Source organism: Lolium perenne, chromosome 7 (assembly GCF_019359855.2).
Source record: "Lolium perenne isolate Kyuss_39 chromosome 7, Kyuss_2.0, whole genome shotgun sequence".
Classification (NCBI taxonomy): Eukaryota; Viridiplantae; Streptophyta; class Magnoliopsida; order Poales; family Poaceae; genus Lolium; species Lolium perenne.
This window is the reverse complement of record NC_067250.2, coordinates 289,572,429-289,594,750: the sequence shown is the minus strand read 5'-3', so window position 1 is coordinate 289,594,750 and position 22,322 is coordinate 289,572,429. Positions and strand designations below refer to the sequence as shown.

General features: G+C 46.8%; 2 protein-coding genes and 3 non-coding genes across 18 annotated transcripts in view; all 5 read left to right on the top strand.

The window, feature by feature from the left end:
- The window catches only part of LOC139832995 (uncharacterized), a 52,041-nt gene extending 41,726 nt beyond the window's left edge, over window positions 1-10,315 (top strand). Inside the window, exons 2-6 of the mRNA XM_071823012.1 lie at window positions 7,126-7,391; window positions 7,525-7,673; window positions 9,038-9,132; window positions 9,358-9,643; window positions 10,172-10,315. Of these exons, the coding sequence (XP_071679113.1) occupies window positions 7,155-7,391; window positions 7,525-7,673; window positions 9,038-9,132; window positions 9,358-9,401 (525 nt within the window). The 5' untranslated portion in view covers window positions 7,126-7,154 and the 3' untranslated portion in view covers window positions 9,402-9,643; window positions 10,172-10,315. The remainder of the gene's footprint in view (window positions 1-7,125; window positions 7,392-7,524; window positions 7,674-9,037; window positions 9,133-9,357; window positions 9,644-10,171) is intronic.
- Window positions 1-22,322, top strand: part of LOC127326670 (uncharacterized) — a 79,324-nt gene extending 57,002 nt beyond the window's left edge. For 3 of the 14 annotated variants that reach the window (XR_011747953.1, XR_011747952.1, XR_011747949.1), the window contains exons 2-3: window positions 20,020-20,153; window positions 21,498-22,322. Coding sequence is in view for 1 of the 14 variants with exons in the window: in XM_071823018.1 (XP_071679119.1) it covers window positions 19,123-19,150; window positions 20,020-20,153; window positions 21,498-21,594; window positions 21,731-21,801 (330 nt within the window). In the remaining 13 variants the exon portion in view is untranslated. The other 11 variants (XM_071823018.1, XR_011747945.1, XR_011747944.1 and 8 more) reach the window with 11 other exon arrangements.
- LOC139834255 (small nucleolar RNA snoR86) lies at window positions 18,340-18,459 on the top strand. The gene has a single exon (XR_011749985.1). It is a non-coding gene; the product is annotated as a small nucleolar RNA snoR86 (small nucleolar RNA).
- Window positions 18,633-18,724, top strand: LOC139834251 (small nucleolar RNA Z266). Its single transcript, XR_011749972.1, has one exon. It is a non-coding gene; the product is annotated as a small nucleolar RNA Z266 (small nucleolar RNA).
- LOC139834249 (small nucleolar RNA Z266) lies at window positions 18,874-18,965 on the top strand. The gene has a single exon (XR_011749970.1). It is a non-coding gene; the product is annotated as a small nucleolar RNA Z266 (small nucleolar RNA).

The window sequence follows — 22,322 nt, the reverse complement described above, 5'->3', positions numbered from 1 at the left end:
GCGCCAACGTGGAACCTGCACAACACAAACCAAGTACTTTGCCCCAACGAAACAATGAGGTTGTCAATCTCACCGGCTTGCTGTAACAAAGAATTAGATGTATAGTGTGGATGATGATTGTTTGCGAGAAAACGGTAGAACGATGTGCGAGAGATTGTATTTCAGTAAAGAGAATTGGACCGGGGTCCACAGTTCACTAGAGGTGTCTCTCCCATAAGATAAACAGCATGTTGGGTGAACAAATTACAGTTGGGCAATTGACAAATAAAGAGGGCATGACCATGCACATACATATTATGATGAGTATAGTGAGATTTAATTGGGCATTACGACAAAGTACATAGACCGCTATCCAGCATGCATCTATGCCTAAAAAGTCCACCTTCAGGTTATCATCCGAACCCCTCCGGTATTAAGTTGCTAACAACAGACAATTGCAGTAAGTATTGCGCGTAATGTAATCAGTAACTACATCCTTGAACATAGCACCAATGTTTTATCCCTAGTGGCAACAGCACATCCATAATCTTAGAGGTTTCTGTCACTCCCCCAGATTCACGGAGACATGAACCCACTATCGAGCATAAATACCCCCTCTTGGACGAGCACCACCGGGGTCTGCAGCGCCACGCGGGGCCTCTCCGACGACAGCGCCGCGAGCAAGATGTTCCGCGTGCCGATCTCGACGAAGGCTGCCACGACGCCCTGGCCGGCGGCGCTCTCTGGGTCGACGAGGAAGACGTCGGTGACGCAGAGGGGCTCGTTCGCCTCGTTGGAGCCCGGGGTTAGCGTGATCTCCTGCCCGGACTTGAGCTGCAAGGACCAGCCGTGCTCCTGGCGAAACAGCTTCTCATCATCCATGTCCATGGCCATGGCCATCGATCCTCGATCGACCGGCAGGCGCGCGGGGTATTGATCGATCGCCTCTCCTGTAGTCTGTAGCCCTTTTTCGTGATCGTGAACCTTGGGTATCTACTTAAGGGAAACTTGCTGCTGTTCTACAAACCTCTGCTCTTGGAGGCCCAACACTGTCTACAGGAAAGGAGGGGGAACGTAGACATCAGTGCGCACGACCGAATACCTCCGATCCAGCAAACTCCAGGCAAAGCACTGTTACATTCGCCGGCGGAGCCTTCCGGAACTCAACCCTCTGGCCAGATCACGAGTCCAGGCCTCCGGTAGTTCCTCCTCTTCACGCAAGAGAGGCCCTAGGACCGCCGTCTTTATTCAGGCCGGACCCCCACGTCGGCGACCATCCCGGGCTGGCCAACCCAACCCTCCACCGGCGACACCATCGCCGGCTTCCATGCACCTCCATCTCGCCGCCGGATGGTGATGATAGATCAAAAATCCACCACCACCAACCGCAGGCCGACCCTCTCCGGCAAAGAAGAGGCCACCTCCTCCGTCAAACCCAAGGCTGCTGCCCCGGGCGCCCTCGTGTCGCGGAAGATGCCCGAGATCGCCTCCACGCACCAACGAGAGGCGGGGATGGATGGCATGGCGCGGACCGAGGGTTTGGCCGCCGCCCACCACCAACCCCTGCCGGAGTGCTGCGGGAAGCCAACGAGAAGAGGGAGACCGCAGCGCCGCCCATCCCGCCCACGCCGACCGGTCCGTCAGGGGACAGCCGACGGGAGGAGGGCCGCCACCGCCGTCGCCCATCCCACGCGCGTCCTCCGCCAAGCATCGAGGAGGTGGGGATCCGGCCGCCGATCTCCACGCGGCGACGAGGAAGGGCCCCCGCCGCCGCCACGCCCCGAGGGACTTTGCCCCGGCAGCGCTACCGGCGGCGGCGGCGGCGGAGGGTTGGGGGCGGAGGGTTAGGGTTGGGGGCCGCTGGGTTGGGGGCGGCTCTGTCAAGCTGTATATGACATTTGGTTTGGTTTGTGGTGGTGTACGTGTGCGTATGATATGATATGATTCACAGGGATCTGACCAGTGAGTGCTACACCTTATCTGAAATTCCAATTGTTGATGCACAGCTAAGCTATATATTTTCAGTATTAATAACAAGAAACAAATGATATACAACTGCTGAACTGAATATCCAAACACGTAACTAGTTTCAACATGCAAATTCCCCTTCGATCAAGTATTGACAACAATGATTTTGTTATAATTGATCACGTCTTGAAATAATCTGTGTAAACAACGTCGACTGTGATGTGTGTGTGTTGATTGGCAGCCGAGAGACTGGTGAAAGTGCGGCCGAACCGTCCCGCCGGGATGGTCTTGCACGATCAGCACGGCGGTGGCGGCGGGGGACGGTGGTTCTGTTGCTCCGGGTGATCCATCGGCGCAGATGGCCGATGCGTCGGGTGTTGGCGGACGAAGGAACTTGTGTTGTGTCAATCTGTATATGACATTTGGTTTGTGGTGGCGCACGTGTACGTACGAGATGATAGGATATGATTCACAGGGATCTGACCAGTGAGTGCTACACCTTATCTGAAATTTCAATTGTTGATGCACAGCAGAGCTATATATTTTCAGTAATAACAAGAAACAATGATCTACAACTGCTGAACTGCATATCCAAACGTGACTAGTTTCTACATGCAAATTTTCCCCTTCGATCTATTGAAAACAGTGATTTTGATACAGTTGATCACGTCTTGAAAACAAACACGACGCAGTTCATCCACTGATGTACAGTGCGACCATCGCCATCAGATAGACAAACACAAAGATACCCAGGAGAGCTGCTTCAAGTGGAACCCGTCGACGGCGCTCCGCGCCGAAAGCGAACCCCGGCGGCGCCGGCCCTCCGAGGGACCGCCCCTCAGCCTCGGTGGCGAACCTCCTGCGTCGCCGCTGCGCCTTGTGGCTGGCGCGCCTCTCCCTGACCGCTTGCGCGCGCACCTTGCGGTCGACGAACTCCTCCTCGCTGTCGTCCCTTCTTGGCGCGTAGGCGTAGTTGAGCTCGACGCCGAGCGGGAGGCCGCACACCTCCCCGTCATCCCTGCTGTCGTATTCGTAGTGGGAGTCGGAATCTCTTGCATCCTCGTCGTCCTCCGTGCCATTGCCGTCACCCTCCTCCTCCTCCTGCTCCTCTTCGTGGTTCTCATCGTCGATCATGTCATCCTCTTCTTCGTCCTCCTCTATCTCCCCCTTGGTGTCCGCAGACGGCACAGCGTAACCTTGGAACTGAACGACGACCGCGTCGGCGCCCGGCGTCGGCGTCTGCGTCTGCGTCGGTTCCAGGCCGCATCAGGTAGAAGCAGAACTGCTCGTCCAGCACCACCGGGGTCTGCAGCGTCACGCGGGGCCTCTCCGACGAAAGCGCCGCGAGCAAGATGTTCCGCGTGCCGATCTCGACGAAGGCGGCCACGACGCCCTGGTCGGCGGCGCTCTCCGGGTGGACGAGGAAGACGTCGGTGACGCAGAGGGGCTCGTTCGCCTCGTTGGCGCCCGGGGTTAGCGTGATCTCCTTGCCGGATTTGAGCTGCAAGGACCAGCCGTGCTCTTGGCGAAACAGCTTCTCATCATCCATGTCCATGGCCATGGCCATCTTCGATCGACCGGCAGGCGCGCGGGGTGCTGATCGATCGCCTCTCCTGTAGTCTGTAGCCCTTTTTCTCGATCGTGAACGAGACCTAGCTTTGCTTTGCGCATCAGCTGCACAAGATCTTGCGTGCTTATATTGACCGGCCCGGCCGGGAACTCTTGCCGATTCCGAGAGGTGATGGATGTTTTACATGGCCCCACCACACGGATTCTAATCCTCCACGGACACGGGTTGGATTGCGATTTAGGTTCCTATTTTTATTTGAGGCCCAGGCTGGTCGTGGTACTCATGCAATTTATCTTGAGGATTATGCTTTAATCTTAACCAAGACTAAAAATCTTAGTACTCATGCCAAATGGCTATGTGCATTCCTGGTTGGTGCAGAGGCTGGGAAGTGAAATTCTCCCCATTTATTAATTTTTCTTTTCCGGAAAAACCTTGTATGTTAGGCCGCACCCCTCCCTCCCGAAACCCTAACCGGCTCCCGCCTCCCGCCGCCGGTGGCACCGCTGGGCAAAGACCGCGGTGTGTGGCGGTGGCCTTACCTCGTGGGGCGCAGCGGACGGCGGCCGGGATCTTCCCTCGACACTGCGGCAGCGGCCTCCCCGACTCCCGTGTGGATGGCTGGGCGGCGGCGGTCGGACGCGGATGGCTGGGTGACGACGGCTAGACTTGATCTGTGCTGCGGCTCCCCGCCTCCCGGCGGCGGCACACCGGTGGTGGTTGGTGGTGGGCGGCGTTCTGCGCCATCCCCTCCACCTCTCGCCGGTGTGTGGTGATGATCTCGGGATTCTACCGCGGCACGAGGTCGCCCGGGGCAGCAACCTTGGGTTCGACGGTGGAGGCGGCCCTCTTTTCACCGGAGATGGCCGGTCTGCGGATGGTGGTGCCGGGTCTTTTTGATCTGTCACCGTGAACCGGCGGTGAGGTAGAGAGGCATGGAAGCCGGCGATGGCTGATATCGCAGGTGGAGGGCTGGCGTTCGGTTGCGGCGTTGCCCAGGGCGTGTGCGGTGTCTCCGGACATAGCAATTTGCGCTTGGTGTCTCCGGTGGCAGCCGTGGCCAGCTTGGGATGGTCGCCGGCAAGGGGGCCCGACCTGAATAAAGGCGGCAGTCCTCGGGTCTCTCTTGGGCGAAGATGAAGAGCGTCACGAGGTTTGCTCTTCTCGATTCGGCGAGAGTGTTGAGTTACGGAAGCGCCGCCGGCAAATATAATGATGCTTTTTTTGCCTGGAGTTTGCTGGATCGGTGGTATTCGGTCGTGCGCACCCATGCTTTTATTCCGGCCGATTGGATTTGGAGGGAGCGGCGCGAAGCTCTGGTCCGTGTTAGCATCAAGTGACATTTTGGTCCAGGATGCAGTCAGATGAAGAGAATAACATGAATGCCGGAATGGAGGACTAGCTAAGGGAGGTTCAAGTCTCCGCGTTGTTGAGAGACTTGCTTGGTGTCCCAGGATTCGCAACAGTGATATGGAAGTGGGGCGGCAGCACATGTGAAGTTCGGCGTCCTACCTTTCAGGTGAAAACCCAAGGTCTGGCCTTAACTGGTTGTGCCTGACAATGATCTTGTTGGAGGCATTGTTTTGAGAGCGGAGACTATTTTCAGGGTGAAAACCTACGATCTTTGGTCGGGCGACGACGGCGCTGGTGCACCGTTTCCTTCTTGGAGGCGTTGTTTTTGGAGATGTTGTATTTTCAGGTGTTGTCTCGCTGGTGGTTGTATTGTTGTTTCTAAGCCTAGGATGCTATAGCGGGACTTTTGTTTCTTAGTTTTTTTTGGTTGTGTGCATCCGTACTGCCATTAGGATGTGCGTTGTTGCAGAGACTGGATGTAATTGGTAACTTTTGATATTAATATATTTCCTTTATCGAAAAAAATCTTTCTTACCTAGGAGTCTTGGTAGTGAGGCAAAATGGCAATAAATTTTTATCATATTGCTTCACGAACTAGCAAAACAGCATAATATTTTGGAAAAAACCTAGGCGCTCTAGATGCTCGAGATAAAATTTCGAAGGGTTTCCTAATTCTACTTAACTCTGGAATAACAGATGTAGTAAGTAATATCTTCAATTAGTACCTAATTTTATTCATCAAATCTTTTATTGAACAAATGGATGACCCAACTTACAAATTTCCCTTTTATTGAACACAACCAATCTGTTACACTACTATCTCCAAATCAAGTAAAATCAACAACACAGTTTAGCCATAGACGAGCATCATCATCATGAACTAACAATACATGAGTGACATCACCAATACGAGGAACGTCAGTAGACGAGAAACGCATAAAAATTCCCGAGCGCCGGCCCACTCGCCGTCGCTTCTCTTGTCCTCCTCGTAGCAGCTAGCGATGTCTTTGTTGCCTGAACTCACCGCATCGCCATCGTCCTCCGTGTTAGTGTCCTGGCTCCCCTTCTCGTGTTCCTCCTCGTCATCATCGCTATACTCCGAACTCCCGGCCTCTTCGTCCTCCTCCGTGTCCAGAGGCTCCAGAGGAGACACAATACCCCCGAAGTAGACGGCGACCCCATCGTTGGTGTCGTCGCTCTCGGTGTCAGCATCATCAGCGCCGGAGTCGGAGTCGGAGTAGCCTCCGTGCGGCGTCACGTAGAAACAGAACTCCTCGTCGAGCAACACCGGGGTATGCAGCACCACCTCGGGCTTCTCGGCCGACAGCGTCGCGAGTAGAAGGTCCCGCGTGCCGATCTCGACGCGGGCGTCCACGGCGCCACGGCGGCGTCGGCCTGGCCGACGAGGAGACCTCGTCGACCCGCACGGGCTCATCGGGCCTCGGGGTCAGCTGTGCCCGCGACGGCAGCGCGCTCTTGGCCACCAGGGCCCCGGCGGTACGCGGCTCGCTGCTGCTCGTCCATGGCCATGCCCTGGTCCAAATCGCCGAGCACGAAGACGTTCCTGTGATGTGCTCTTCGTGATCGAACGAGGCCGGACGGAGCGCTTGCTTTGTGCGCCGTGGAACGCGGTGCTTGCCCTGCTTATATTGATCTCGGGAGGGAGGGCTTGCCGAGTCCGACTCCTGCTCTGAGAGGAATATATCGTCGGTCACAACGTGCGTGTGGTGCTTTCAGGTGCGCCGGGAAGACCAGCATCGTGGTCCGGTTCGTCAAGGGGCGCGACCATCGGGGCGGCCTTCTTCTCGCACAGCGGTGAATTGAATTGGTGCTCTGAGAGTAAATTCAATGCGTGGCAGCACAGCACGAATAAAAATGCGTGGGTCGATCCGACTCCCCGGGCTGGCGGCGCGGCGCATAAAAGCGTGAACCAAAAAAAATCCATCCTCCCGAGAAATCGAAATCAGAGGAAATCCCCCAAACCAAACGCCGGCCCCTTCCACTTTCCCCCATTTCATCCCCTCGAGGTCGAGAAAAACAAGACAACGCCGCGCCGCCGCTCGCTGATGCTGCTCCTCGCTCGCCGGCCACCCTATACCGCGCCCCTCGCCGGCGTCGACGCCAGCCCTATTCCCCCTTCCTTCCACGCCGCACCCACCCTTTCTCCTTCTCTAACCATTCAGTACCAGCGCCGCCGCCTACCCAACGCCGCCCCTCTTCTCTCGCACCACCTCCACCCTCCACCACCGCCGCCCTCCGCCCTCCAATCCACCCCGTACACGCCGCCATGGACCTCCGCGCCGCCCCAACCATTTCCCCAGCCTCACCTGCTAGGGTTCGGAGGCAACCAACTCCCGCGGGGCGGCGCCGGCCGCCGGTCCTCCGTCTACCGAGCCAGCGCCAAGGAGCGGCTGGTAGCACCCTCTCCGGCCGTCCTGATTCCAGCCGGACCTGCGTCTACCGAGGCGGCGCCAAGGGGGGAGCAAGGCACGCCGCTGCAGCCGTCCAACTCGGCAACGACCTGGTAATTAAGTATGGTTTGGCAAGGGCCCGCCTTTCCTTCCGCTAATCCCCACTGCCATGGACGCCATGCGTGGTTCCCTCCCTAGTCTGGGGAGCAGCAACAACAATCTCATCTGCATCTCTGTCTTTTGCAGCTCACAGCTAACTGGTCATGGTGGTCTCACAGAGCACCGCTTCCCGAGTGGACCTGCTGGAGCCGTCTTGCCACGACCTGTCCCCCTGCTCATGTCACCCAAGCAAGAGGCCGCCGCCGACAAGAACCAGCTTCCTCCACCTGCAGATGGTACATACATCGGCTGCTTCGTGCATTATTACCTATAATAACCCAAATGCCAGGGATTATTAGCTCAAGGGAAGAGTAATATAGTTCCATCACAAAGATTGCTAGGCTTCGAATCGTCACTTCCTCTTACGTACTCCTACGCGTCGTCTGAATTCCTTGCTACTGCCGCAATCCAAAAAACAATCCTATTCAATCTCAACTGAAACAACGACTCCCGTTGCCGAAAGGCTAACCCCAGGCAGGCTCGGGTCCGTCCGTGGCGTTGAGGTTGCTTGATGCTGTAGAGCGGCCGGTACCCCCCTTCGGATGGCTTCCGTTGAGAATCTGTATAGGCTTGAATGTTTTTCTTAGTAAGTATGGCTTCACTTGATATCCGATGTTTGGCTCTGCTCTTGGCTGTGCTCTCTGACCAAGAGCTAATTATAATTGTTGACAACGAATAGTCTCGGTGGAGTGGAATGATTGTTCCATGGTAGATGTTCTAACGTCCTATAGGTCACATGTATTGCAATCTGCTATATTACACACACACACACACCCTTCTGCTCCCCATTTCCACAATCAGCCGTGCTCTAAATTAAATAACATCACAGGCTTGCACTCTGGAACTTTGACGTAAATCTTCAACTATTTATTTTTGTGTACATTTCTCTGGCACTGGCTTAATATATACATGGTGCTATTTGTTGTTTTGCTGCTGTTCAGAGTTATCCACACCCTGTTCCTTGTATCCACCCAATTCTGTACTAACTTGGTGCCACGTCCTTAACCAGGAAGGAGAGATCAGGGCCAGCAAAGCTGTGGAAAGATGATGGACATGGGGCCGTATTCCGCCGACCACGGCCACGACCTGTCCCCCTGCTCATGTCACCCAAGCAAGAGACCGCCGCCGACAAGAACCAGCTTCCTCCACCTGCAGATGGTACATACATCATCTGCTTCGTCCGAATTCCTCTTACTCCTACGCGTCGTCTGAATTCCTTGCTACTGCCGTAATCCAAAACACGATCCAATCCGAACTGAAACAACGACTCCCGTTGCCGAAAGGCTAACCCCAGGCCGCCTCGGGTCTTCCGTGGCCTTGCGCTTGCTGGATGCTGTCGAGCGGCCTTTCTTTGCTCTGGGTCGATGTTGCCATTTATTATCTTGCAATGAGCCAGTAATGCTTGTATGTGAAAAGTTGAGAACCTTTTAGATCCTCAGTTTTCAAATACTCTTCTTAAACAATTTTGGGGTACATTTAGCTCTGGCATGGGGTTGTTAATATATAGATGGTCCTTTTATTGTTTTGCTATTGTTCACAGTTGTATCACACCCTGTTCCTTGTATCCAGTAATAAATTTTTGTGCCATGCCTCTCACCAGGGAGGAGAGACCAGGCCACCAAAGCCTCAACGGTATGATGATGGTGTTCTCCCCGTGGCTCCGAGGAGCTCACGGTTCTTCCCTGCCACACCAAGGTCTATAAATCTTGAATGTTCTGGTTTTGATTTTCACTTGTAATAGCTTCTGATAATGTTGAAATAACATGTCTAGTTACTATTACCAAATAAAATACCCATGAAGAAGATGGCCACACTATTTTTTGGAGGATGATGTGGCAAGAGCGTTTTCCCGGTTTAATACTTTGTGCTCCTCTTATGCCCTTTGCCATTGTGTTTGACTTCCCGGTTCCTTTTTTGTAGGGATTGAATATGTTTTGCTGGAAGAAAGTGAGGGGACAATGTAGTTTTCTGTGGTCATCGATGATCACTACCAATACTCCATGACCTACATATAGTCCACGTGACACAGTTTGCCTCTAATGCTTCTGTCTGGTGTAACACATACTTTCGGGCTGTGGTGGTGGTGCTGCTGCTGCTGCCGCCGCAAGGAGGCCGTCCTGCACGAGGTCAAGCTGCTTGGCCCCAATGGCCAATTGCGGCGAGCTTGACGCCTCCGTTTAGAACATGTCGACATCGGCCCCCAAAGGTCAATTTTTTTCCTCGCCCGTGCTTGAATTGATTCCTCCGATGCTATCCAATTTCTTCCCATTTTCGTATTTGCTGAAATGGGCACCAGCATGCCAGGGCAACTTTTATTTGTGGCTGTTGAGTCGGAAAAATAAATTTTTGTGTTCTTTTTCATGTCCAGAACCAAGCTTCTGTATGAAAACTGTTCTTTTACTTGTTCTACTGATATGAACTACTAACTACTTGATCTAGTCTTTGTTATCAATTATCGCGAGCTGTTACCATGCTGTGTGATTTAGTATGCCTAGTTATTAGGCGATGTCCGGTTGGATAGAATGAAGCTCTTCCTGCGTATTTTAGCTACTACCTAGCAACATGGATCTGACTAGTAACACATACTTAAATATACTAGTCTTTGAGTTTGTACCCCTGGCAACTCACTTGACTTTATGAGTTGTAAAACATTGGTAGTACTATGTACATCTGCAATTTGCTTTATTGCTCAGTTTTTAGCCATTTTTCATATCTAATAGTGGTGCTTGTATAGGTTGTGCCAGTACAAGAACTTCAAGGAAGGACACAAGAGGACTCTTGTGGCTACATATTTAGTTGGCTGGGGAATTGATATTTAGCGTGTCAATACTGTCATAAACTATGACATACATGATTATGCTGATGTACATACTTGCACAGGGTAATTATAACTTTGCCCTACTATTAAGTGGTTGGTGGTATTATATCTGGGTAACATATTCACCTCCACATGTTGGAAGGGCTGGATGTTTTGGTACCAAGGGGCTTGCAACAGTATTTGATTCTTTTGCCTCTGGCTCTGATGTTCTCAATAATGTTTGTATAACTGCTATATTTACTTCTTTTTTACTTCTCTGGTATGATCGGCAGGGCGTAGAATAACTAGGATTTTCACATATGTATTATTTGCAATGAGAGCTACAAGTGGACCTTTTCTGTATTTGTTTCCAGATTTAGAAATCATATTAGTCAAGTAGCTAGATTACTTACATTCTTGTGAGTGGCAGATATCTGACCAAGAGGGTGAATAGTCTTGTGAGTGGCAGCCAGATATAGACGCACAATATGCCCGTGGCTTCGGCTGAGTCTTGTGAGTGAGCCACATGTAGGTGCACAATATGCAAGCGGCTACGACTGCTTACCTCTGCCCTCGCCGCCGTCCTTGTGTCATGCTGCTCGGTCGTGGAGGAACATGACTGCTCGTGTGATGGCAGCGATTTCACTGTGCCACAACCACGAGGGTGGTGATGTCTCGTCCTTGGCTACAATTGCCCTCTGGTGAGCCCAATTCATCCCTTCCATCTCCTAAGTGCTTTGTGCTAGCATCTGCACTGTCCATCGAGCTGATGACCCCCCTCCCCCCATATTGGTATGTTGTGATAGGATGCTTATCTGGCTATTTAGTTGATAGGTCTTAAATACTAAAACGGTTTGGTGATTCGAGGTCTAGGGCTATGTAATTCATGAATTTTCTGTTAAAGTCATTTTCTTGTTGTTACTGGACTGGTGTTGTGTAATCTTGATCAAATTTTGTGTAGGGAGAATAGCCCGTTTATTTCCCGTGGTTTGATTCTGATGATAGATGCATGATATTGTTCTTGCTTCACTGAATCAATTCCCGTCTGTGTAATAATCATCTATTTTGCGACGCGTGGCTGTGGTGTAATGAAAATACGTATCTTTTTTTTTTGCGTAGTTTATTGATCTTGTTCATGCCCTGAATCTTTTTTTACTGGGATGATGGTTACTAGTAGTAGCTGACCCCTCATGTCTTTGGCTGGAAAAAGACTAATAGTTGCTGATCCTTGATTCTTTGGTCCTCCTCACACTATGCTGAATCTCTTCACCATTATTAAATTTCTGGAGTAAAATTTACAAGTCCACATGTGATATTATGCAATTCATTGACCATCATTATTCCTTCTATTTCTCGTGTTTCATCATTCAGAGATTGGTGCTGACCACTTTGTGTTCCTCTTATGTCCTTTGCCATTGTGTTTGACTTCTGGGTTCCTTTCTTGTAGGGACTGAATATGTTTTGAGGGAAGAAATTCAGGGGACAATGTAATTTGATGTGGTCATCAATAGTCATTACCAACTCTCCATCAACAGAATGTGTTACACGTGGCATGGCTTGCCTCTAGCAGTCTAGCTCCTTCGGTCTGGTGTGACCAACCCATTCCTGCTCTGGCGGTCCTGCTGCAGAGGCCGTTCTGCACGAGGTCAAGCTGCTTGGCCCAAAGCCCAACAATGGCTATCTCGCCCATTCAGAACACGTTGGCATTGGCACCAGAAGGTCAATTTTTTAATTTGCTTGAACTCGGATCGTTGGCTTCCACGTTATTCAATTTCCTCCTATTTTTGTACTTGCTGAAATGGGCACAGGGCAACTGGTATTTGTGTCTGTTGAGTCAGAAAAATGATCGATGGCTTGTGTTGCAAAATGTTGGTGGCAAAATAGAGCCAGAAACACATTTGTGTATTTCAAAAACTGCAAAATTGTTCATATCAGTTCTGTAACATTAGTTTTTTTCCCTTACCCATATTGTTAGAAGATAAAAACTACCACATTTACTTGTCGCTCAATTGCCATGTTTAGCACCAGGCATTCAAATGCCAAGTCCTCGATTTTAGGAAAAAAAATAAGTCCGAGCCCACTTTATATTCAAATGAAGCCACTAATATCATCCATTGGGGTTCAACTTAAAACATACGACCGAGCCAGCATGAAGCGCCTATGTTGTTATGAGTCACTTTCTTCTGTCTCACTAGATGCACTGTTATGTTGCATTGGCATCTTACATCACTAGATGCACTTGCCATCAAGCGTTGTCATTTCTGTGGGAGTTTAATGAGAGCTACAAGTGGAACTTTCTTGTATTAGGTTCCAGTTTTGGAAATCATATTGGTCAAGTAGCTAGATTACTTGCATTCTTCCAAGCATGAACTTTTTGAATTTGATTACTGTGTTCACATTTCTTTTTTGCGTGTTGATATCTGACACCAAGAGGGTGAAAAGTCTTGTGAGTGACAGCCAGATATAGATGTACACTATGACCTCGGCCTGAACTGCTTACCTCCGCCCTTGCTGCTGTACTCCCATCCCGCTGCTCGGCAGTGGACGGACATGACTACTGGTGTGATGGTGGTGGTTCACCGTGCCCCAACCAGGGGGTGGTGATGTCTCGACCTTGGATCCAATTGCCCTTTGGTGAGCTCTGATGTATTCCATCTCCTCTACCCACTCTGGTGTAGTATTTGCTCTGTTCATTTAGCCGATGACCCCCCATATTGGTTTGTGTTGATAGGATAGGATGACTATTTGGCTATTTTATTGCTAGGTTTTTACTACAAAGAAGGTTTGGTGATACGAGTTCTAGGGATATGTAATTCATGAACTTTCTATTAAAGTCATTTTCTTGTTACTTGGCTGGTGTTGTGTAATCTTGATCAAATTTTGTGGGACAATATCACGTTTATTTTCTGTGGTTTGATTCTGATGATAACTGCATGCTATTATTCTTGCTTCATTGAATCTATTCATTTCCGTGTATAATACTCATTTGTTTGGTGTATTAAAAATACATATTTTTGTTGCCGCGTAGTGTATTGATCTTTTTCATGATACCCGGGCAAGAGCTTTTCCCCTCTTTCTGCTGCCATGCTATCCAATTTCTTCCTGTTTTTGTACTTGCTGAAATGGACAACAACATGCAAGGCCAACTTGTATTTGTGGTTGTGTTGGGTCAAAAAAAAAAAATCGATGGCTTGTGTCGCAAAATGTTGGTGGCAAAAGTAGAGCAGAAAACATGTTTTTGTAATTCATTCCTTCAAATGGTTCATATCAGTTCTGTAACATTAGTTTACTTCCTTACACGTGCTTGTTATAAGAAAAAACTGCCCCATTTAATTATTGCTCAATTGCCATGTTTAGCACCGGGCATGAAAAGGTCAAGATGGACTCTGATTGGGGTTCAACTTTAAACATATAGCACACCAACATGACGCCCCTCCGTTATGGGTTACTTTCTTTGTGTCACTAGATGCACTGTTATGTTACTTGGCATCTTAGATCACTAGATGCATGTGACATCAAGCATCGTTATTTTTGTTGGAGTTTAATGAGAGCTACAGGTGGAACTTTACTGTATTAGGTTCCAGATTTTGAAATCATGGTCAAGTAGCTAGATTACTTACATTCTTCTAAGCATGAACTTTCTGAGTTTGATTATCGTGTTAACACTTCTTTTTTGCATGTAGATATCTGTCAGCAAGAGGGTGAATAGTCTTGTGAGTGACAGCCAGATATATATGCACAATATACCCGCGGCTTTGACTCCTTACCTCCGGCCTTGCTGCCATGCTCTGTCATGCTGCTCAGTCCTGGACGGACATGACTTCTGGTGTGATGGCGACGAGTTCACCGTGTCACAACCACTGGGGCGGTGAAGTCTTGGCCTTGTATACAATTGCCCTCTGGTGAGCATCGATTTCTCCCTTCCTTCTCCTCTAAGTGGTTTGTGGTAGCATCTGTTCTGTCCGATGACCCCCATATGGGTTTGTGGTGATACAATGACTATATAGATATGTGGTTGCTAGGTTTTAACTACTAAGAAGGTCTGGTGACTTGAGGTCCAGGGCTATGTAATTCATGAATTTTCTGTTGGAGTCATCTTCTTGTTGTTACTGGACTGGTGTTGTGTAATCTTGATCAAATTTTATTTAGGGGGAATAATACGTTTATTTCCTGTGATTTGATTCTGAAGATAGCTGCATGCTATTATTCTTGCTCCACTGAATCTATTCCTGTCCGTCTATAGCAATCATCTGTTTGGCGACGTGTGACCATGGCGTAATAAAAATTACATAGATTTTTATTTCTCGTGTAGTTTATTGATCCTGTTCTCGTTCTGAATCTTTTTTTTACTGAGATGGATGGTTACTAGTAGTAGCTGACCCCTCAAGTCTTTCCTTTGGAAGGCAAAAGACTAATAGTTGATGATCCTCGATTCCCTGGTCCTATTCAAACTATGCTGAATCTCTTTACCATTCTTAAATTGCTGGAGTAAAATTTACAAGTCCACATGTTGACCAGCACTTTTGCTGGTCCTCTTAATTCTCGGATTTCATCATTCAGAGATTGGTGCTGACCACTTTGCTGTTTGCATAAAACAAACTGGCGTTGCAGCTTCAACTTGGAAAACGTGTTGACCGACCTATGTGGCATGGACGGTCGATAAGGCTAGGGTCGTTGCCATCGTCAAGGACCTGCTTACTAAGACAGAATGACCCAAGGATCCATCTCAGCATTGATCGCTAAGCAGAGGAAGGTTTAATCCCACCCCGGCCCCTTTCCCTGCTTGTTTGATTTGACTTAGTGTTGTCTTCTCATGGAGTTTGTATTGGCTGGGGTTGCAGAATTGGAGCAACGTGAAGCAAAAGGAGAAGGTGAACAACACCACGACAAGCTCATTGCCGAGTTTCCCAAGCGCTTCTGGGTAACTTCACTGACCCAGATCTTCTTTCTCCTATTACTTGCTGATGAGCTCTGAATCTGTGTGTGGTGCTTGTTGATTGGTGTGTAATCTTTTGTTTATGATGTGCGGTTTGAGGCGATATGCAGAAATGAATGTATGTTCTTGTTTAAGCTTTCCCTTCTGTAATGTAGATGTTGCCTCCTTCCCCAGTGGATCTGAAGACCTCGAAGTATTTGATGTGGTCGTAGTTTAAACTATTTTGTGTTTCTCTTCTGACCATGTTTAGTATAATTTCTGTAGCACCAGACCTTGTTTTCATGTCAGCTTTGCCATCTTTTCATCTATCCAGAACTTGTTAGATAGCTACATCATGTAGCTCTTTTATATATGACCCAATCCAATGATGTACTGTATATAGTTCCAGGAATAAAAAATATCTGTATATTCATGTAAGCTCGGTTTCCCTCTTGCTTGTTTGGTGGCTGCATACTCAGCTTTGTTGCATTCTTTGTGTGGTTAGCACTTGTTAATGCAACTATCTTTAAATGTATGTCTTTTCTCACTTAATTAATAAAACAGAACTACATTTGTCAATGCAAGTGGACTTTTAGAAAGCTTTTTCCCAGTTGTGTCTTGCTTAATTATGCATAGGCAGTGCTTAACCCTATGTATTTTCAGGTTCAAAGCAATATCGGTGTGCAGGCTACAGATTCCAGTGGGGTGGATGCTATGCTCGGCTTTCCAACCGGCTTCCACTACCTCCTTTCCTCTTGCCGCCGTGCGGCCGCGGTGGTGGTGATGACATTCAGCCTCGGCGACACCCCACTCCGGTGAGCTCTTCAGGTTACCTCCTTCCGCCTCTTCTTTGTGGTACCATGGCCTGGAGGCATGGATATTCTGTGCCCCGCCTTTGTGCGGGGTACCTCCTATCTATCTAGCTTAACTCAATTTTCGTTTCTGGTTTTGCTTAAATTTCTACCAGATGCATTGTCTAGTTGTTATTACTTATTAGTCTGCTTGCTTAATCGTGATTGTTTGATTAGGAGTAGGGGACATTTTTAAGGACTGCTTGCTTATTTTCCTTGGTTTAGGCTTAAGCATAAGATGATAAGAACAGAATATTCTTATGCTAATAACCTCTTTTGCGTCACAGAGGATCAAAACGTTGAGTCTAAAATGTTTTGGTAGTTGATGCTAGGATTCATGATTTTCTCAGGAAATATGGATGCATTCATGTTAATTCGAGGGAATAAACCTGATTTTGCATTTATACTGTTATGTAAACTTGGTAATTGGTAATACATAATGGATGTTTTGTTAAGTAATGCATGTTAGCTTGCTGGGATATTTTTCCTTTGCATCTACCAAATTTGTTCAGTATTGTCATGTTGGATACTAATTGCAACTCGACGGGTGTACAGTTATATACATTAAATATTAGTAGAAAAAAGGTTGCTTTTCTCATCTATCGGGTTGATTTCGTCTGCACAGACTCGCTGCCATGGATCGTTATGTGGTTCGCTAGCTAGTTAGTTGTGCCTAAATAGACTTGCATCAGCTACTTGATCATTTTGCACATATTTTCAGGTCAATGATGAGCTTACCACTGGTGGCGGTTGTCTCGGACAGAGCCTCTCCGCGCAACCCGGAGTTGTTGCTGATGGTGAAGGCTCTTGGCGGTGGTGGTGCTGCTTCTGATGGGCACACCTGATCCTCCCACGCTTGGCTTGCCCCCATCAACACGTCACCACCACCCCTTGACTCCGGTTCTTCTCCACCGAGAGAAAGACCGCCATAGTACCAGAAGGTCGCCACCAAACTTGTTCTTCTCATTATTTTCTTTGTCGTTGGGCTACTTGAGTATTTAGTGTACAGGGGGCAACAAGTTTGTCAGAGTTAAACATCATACATAGGTTTTCTTCATATCGAACTGGAAATGTGATTTTCTTGGTTGTTCAGGTACTTGCGTGTATCGTGACTATTTTTTCTCTTGGCAGGAGCTAACTATAACTGCATGCAATTCGGTATACACTTGTAAAAATGAAGATTGGAAGCCATGCATTTACACTGAACACAAACACCACTTTCAGAATTACCGTCAGTTACCCATATGTATGCACTCCTCAAGTCCTCAGTTCACTTTCAAATATCGTGCACAAGAATATATTCCAAAAATGTATGCGCAAGAACTGCCGATCCATTTCTGGTGTCAAAATTCTTGTTAGGCCTTTCCTAACATTTATATTTCTCTGAGTTAATAGCACATCCTCACCAATAGTCAAGATTTTTTCCTGCTAAGTTTTCTATAATCGGTTGTGTTAAATTGTTATAGAGTTGATTAATCATTAATGACTAGCTGATGGGGAAGCAATTTGTTTGGTTTAAAGTGATTATCAGACCTATTTTTCTATATCTCTATTTTATAAGATTAGCTTAACTTAATAATTGAAGCCGCGGACATGTTGTGCATTCAAATAATCAAATCAAGTTCTGTTATCTCATGTAACCATGGAGATAAGATGTCAAATGGAATGATAACGAGTTACTTCGTGGTCCATGCTCGCAAAATTGCATGTCGTTTGCTAACATTTGTGACATACCGATCTTGGTTGATATAATCAGCCATTTTAGACATCAACAACCCACGTACTTGTTGGAATGCATAAACTTTTACATCTAGATGTGGAGACCTTTTATATCTTATATAGTTGGAGTACGGATCTAGTGAGGATAAATGACTTCATATTTCCACATCATTATTTACTGAGTGCCCTTAGAGTATAAGGCACACGGTTTTGTTTGAATTGTTGTTAACTTTGGAGCTACCTTTGCAGGCTTCCACTAGTTTCACTACTTCCGCTCTCCCTACCGTGCGAAGGAGGCAAGTTTACCGCTACGCAACCGTGGCAATGGTGGCCTCATCTTTGACTGCGTGGTTTTGGTGAGTCTCTGGTTCTTCCATTCTGTCATGTACGTGCTCATTACAGAAAATGCCTATGGCTTGTTGGCTTGTTTGAAATACTGTTGGCTTTTTTTTGATCAAATAATATTAGGTTTGTGATTGCTGTTTTGCATAAGACGTAGATGCAACAATATTTTTGCATCTGTGTCACTTCAATCGTGGAGTGCAACTTTTGCTTTGTTGATTAAATGAACCATAAACTAGTATCCTTTCATCTATGTGGAAACGGATAGCCAATTTGCAGAGCTAAGTGCTCTGGTATAGTGGTGATTATTTGCATTGAAGGTTGGCGATAACAATACACAGTTCTCCGTGCCACACAGATTTACTCTGCTGTGATGGCCTTGAACAATCTGCTACATCACAAATCTCTAGAAGTGGTGGTTGCCTGTTTTTGCTGTTGTTATGTTCACTGACAACATTACCAAGATACACATTTCCATATATACATTTACCTACTGTCGCTAGCCGATCTTGGCCTGTTTCCTCCTATTTGCATGTAGTTATTTTTGTGAGTGTAGTTTTGGAACATCGTTGCTTGGCTGGAATGATGAACCAATTAGATGTACGAAGTCACCTTGTGAGCTGAAACCTTCTGAGGCATATATTCTGTCTGACCAAGCCAATCTTCCTTCATTTGCAGAGGATATGTTCAGTGACCATATCTCTAAGCACACACTTCACATACATTTCTCTACTGTCAGTAGCTGATCCGTTCTTTGTTTCTTCAAGTTGCATGTAGTTAGTTATGGTGTTGTATATTTTTGAATCATAATGGATTGGCTGGAATGATTAACCAATTAGATGTATGAGGTCACCTTATGAGCTAAAACATTTTGAGGCATTTATTCTATCTGACCCGGCCAATCTTCTAATTAGTACTATTTAACCCCAAATTGCATTACCTATTTCGTTCTAATTTTCTCTTCAATTCAGGTGCTATGCACGTCTGCCATCCGAGGGTTGTCAACTGTCGCGAGAAGAAGTGTGGCCACAATAATTAGGTGAGCAGTCTGGTACTTCTACATGGACTACTTGCAACGGCCAGCGTCAGGTACACTTCCGTGCTCTTCTACAACAATGCATTTTTGCTTGTCCTCCGCTGCTCCAGCCCTGGCATCGGTGTGTGCTCGAGAACCTCCTATCTTCTCTGTTCTACTCCTCTTCTAGGAGACATTGAAATGTGGTCTGTATTTAGCTGAAACATAGATATTTTGAGTGCATCTGCTTCGATCCTAGTTGTGCGGGATGTCAAATGCATTTTATGAATGCTGGCATAGGATGCTTATTCAGTTTGGGGATTACAATGAACTGATGCTGTTGGTAGTAGCTACAATAAAAAATTAGAAATGTATGTTTTTGTTTATTCCTGAAACCATTTAATCAATTTGGTACCCAATGTCCTGTAGACAACCTATCTATATGTTTGCTAATGTTCAGGTTAAACAAGATATTGTTTCTTCATCTATGTTTCGCCACATACTTATGTCCAAGGTTTTAAGTAAGGTTGTTCTAACCATTTCATCAAGTTTCGAGATGATGCTTTCAGACATAGTTGCTAGAGAAGCAATACCACAAGGAGTATAGAATTTATCTCTTATAAGTAGAAAGGGTGCTACTGTAGAAAATAGGGACATGTGGTTGATCTTATTAAACAAGTAGTAGACTAGCTGATGACACAATACAGAAAATGTCTATGGGTAGTTGGTTTGTCTGAAACACTATTGACTGGTTGATTTTGATAGATCAAATACTGTTAGTTTTGTGATTTCTGTTTTGCATCAGACTAAGATGCAATAATATTGCCTCTACTATATCACTTGAGTCATGGAATGCAACATCTTGCCCTGTTGATTAAATGAATGAAATTGCTGGAGCTTTCATAGATTGGTATACTTTAATCTATTTGATTTTACATGTCAGGTGCAAAGTTGATGTTTATATGCCCGGTCCTTGGGTATATCAAGAAGTGGATTCCGGTCCTTGGTGTGTCGAGAATTCCTGCGGCAGCGGCAATGGCAATGGTGTCCACCCCTCTGATGTTGTCCTTCTCGAAGGTAAAATCCCTCCTCTTCCTCTTCTTAGCTCCGACTTTAGGGTTTTTTCAAGTTCCTGATTTAGAATGGAACAACCATATGCACAGTGATGCATTCAAGAAATCGAGTGTATTTATGCTGAGGTATTGAAATATGTAGTGCATCTGGTTTTAAGTTTTGGATTGTGAGGTTGATCTGCTTGAGATTGGATGATTGCATAAGGGTTGCAGAAGTATGCATTAATATATGCAGCAGCGAGAATTACAAGTTACAGCACAAGTAAAAATTGCTTGCTGTGTTATTCTCTTTGAAGGATGCTCCTGATTTTCATTAGCCTGTACATCTTGCAAGAAAGAGCTTTTTTTGATGAAGAAGCATGATGCGTGAACTTTTACTTACATTTTTGCCTTTGCATACACATAGTGCGCCGATAGTATACCTGGCTGTTGAAGTTTGTCGTATACCATTGTTAGCCAATAATGTTCTGCATGGTTATCTGTTTATGGCGCTTCTGGACAGGTTGTGTTCTGATAATCTATAGCCTGGACAACCAAATGATTATGTGTAATTTTTTTGTTTGCATTGTTTCATGTGACTTCAAATAGTTCACTAACTTGATATGCGCTTCCGTGTTGCTACTACTTTCATGGGGTTTGTCAGTGACTATAGACGTACTTTATTAGTACCTGGCCAAGTTTCGTTCTCTCTTTGTTGGACAAAAGCCAGATTTGCCTTTTCATGTTGGTTGGTGAAGACCCTGGTTGTCGGGTTTTGACTCGATGAAATTTACCAAGATTTGGTTTCTAAAAGGGAAATTTACCCAGATTTAGTTTCCCGATAGAGAACAAACCATGATGTTTACATGCAAAGTAATTCCACATAGGTGCCACATTTTTTGAGAATACTTGTTTGCATGTAGATGCACTGTGCTGCCATGCCGTGTGGGTCAGTACATAATCATAGTAGTTTCTTAATTTTATGTTGTCTTGGAAGTGAACTTCTTTTCATTTGGTTACTGATAGATAGTATCTGGACATCTGCTATCCGTGTATGAAAACACCAGTTAGCTAGCAATGGACCTCCTTTATGTATCGCGCTACTCCTGGAGATTAGTTTCCTTGATGGTTCAGATTGTTGTGTTAATTTTGTACTACATGATTGAGGAGTGATGACGTGACTAGTTTGGTATGCTGGAAATTAGCCACATTGTATTTGTTACGCTGCCATTTGTTTTAGATTATTCATGTACTGGCTGTACATGTTGGAGAAAACAGTTTCAGCTTTTTCGCTTAAGCTACTTGATCACATTACTGTAGCCCTTTGCCCTACTACCTGTACCTATAACTTCCTCTTTGTTATTTGCAGGGTTGGTCTAGTGCTTGGGAGGTTGACGTGTTGAGGATGACGGGGCACGGCTCTGGTCCACCGCCACATGGTCTTTCTCTGCAAAGAAAAGGATTCTGTGCGTGCAGATTGTGTTGTACAGGGAAATCACCACAAGATGGTTTAAAACAGCCATCCAGGCATTACCTTCTGAATTAGGATTCCTTTTTCTTATGTATTCCTTGTGCATTCATTCCTTTGACGTTTGCATGTAGCTGCTGTGGCTGATAGAGAACGGATGCCAAGCGGCTCGGCATATGGTATTTGGTCAGTGGCACCACTCTAATCCAGGAACCTGCCAGCAGACGGCATTTGGGTAGTAGGAGGATCAGGCGGTGGCGCATGAGCAAGGACGAGCCTGGAGATGAGCTGGCCAGTCTGCAACTTATAGAGAGTTGGCTGGTCTATAACTTATCGAGAACTTGCTTGTGTTGTTGTGAGAGAGGAACTTGGTGCGGACATGCAAGCTGCATGGTAGTCAAGTAGAAAACCTGAGCATGGACATGCATACATAGGGCTGTATTGTCTAGGTGATTTATTCATTCATTTTTTTTGAAAACATGAAAGTAGCAAATGAAAACAACACCAGGTTACATGAATTGCTGCTTCCTATCTGTTGGTTGGTTTTTTGAAGTGGAGATATATATTTGCCTTTGTCTTGAAAAATGAGCATGCATGTTGGATCGGTGCAGCATATGGCCTGCTGTTGATTTGAACAATTCAAGTGTTCTGCTGTGCGATGTTGGTGCAGAATATTTTGACGCCCAAATGTAAACTGTGACAATCAATAAATATTTTCTTGCCTGA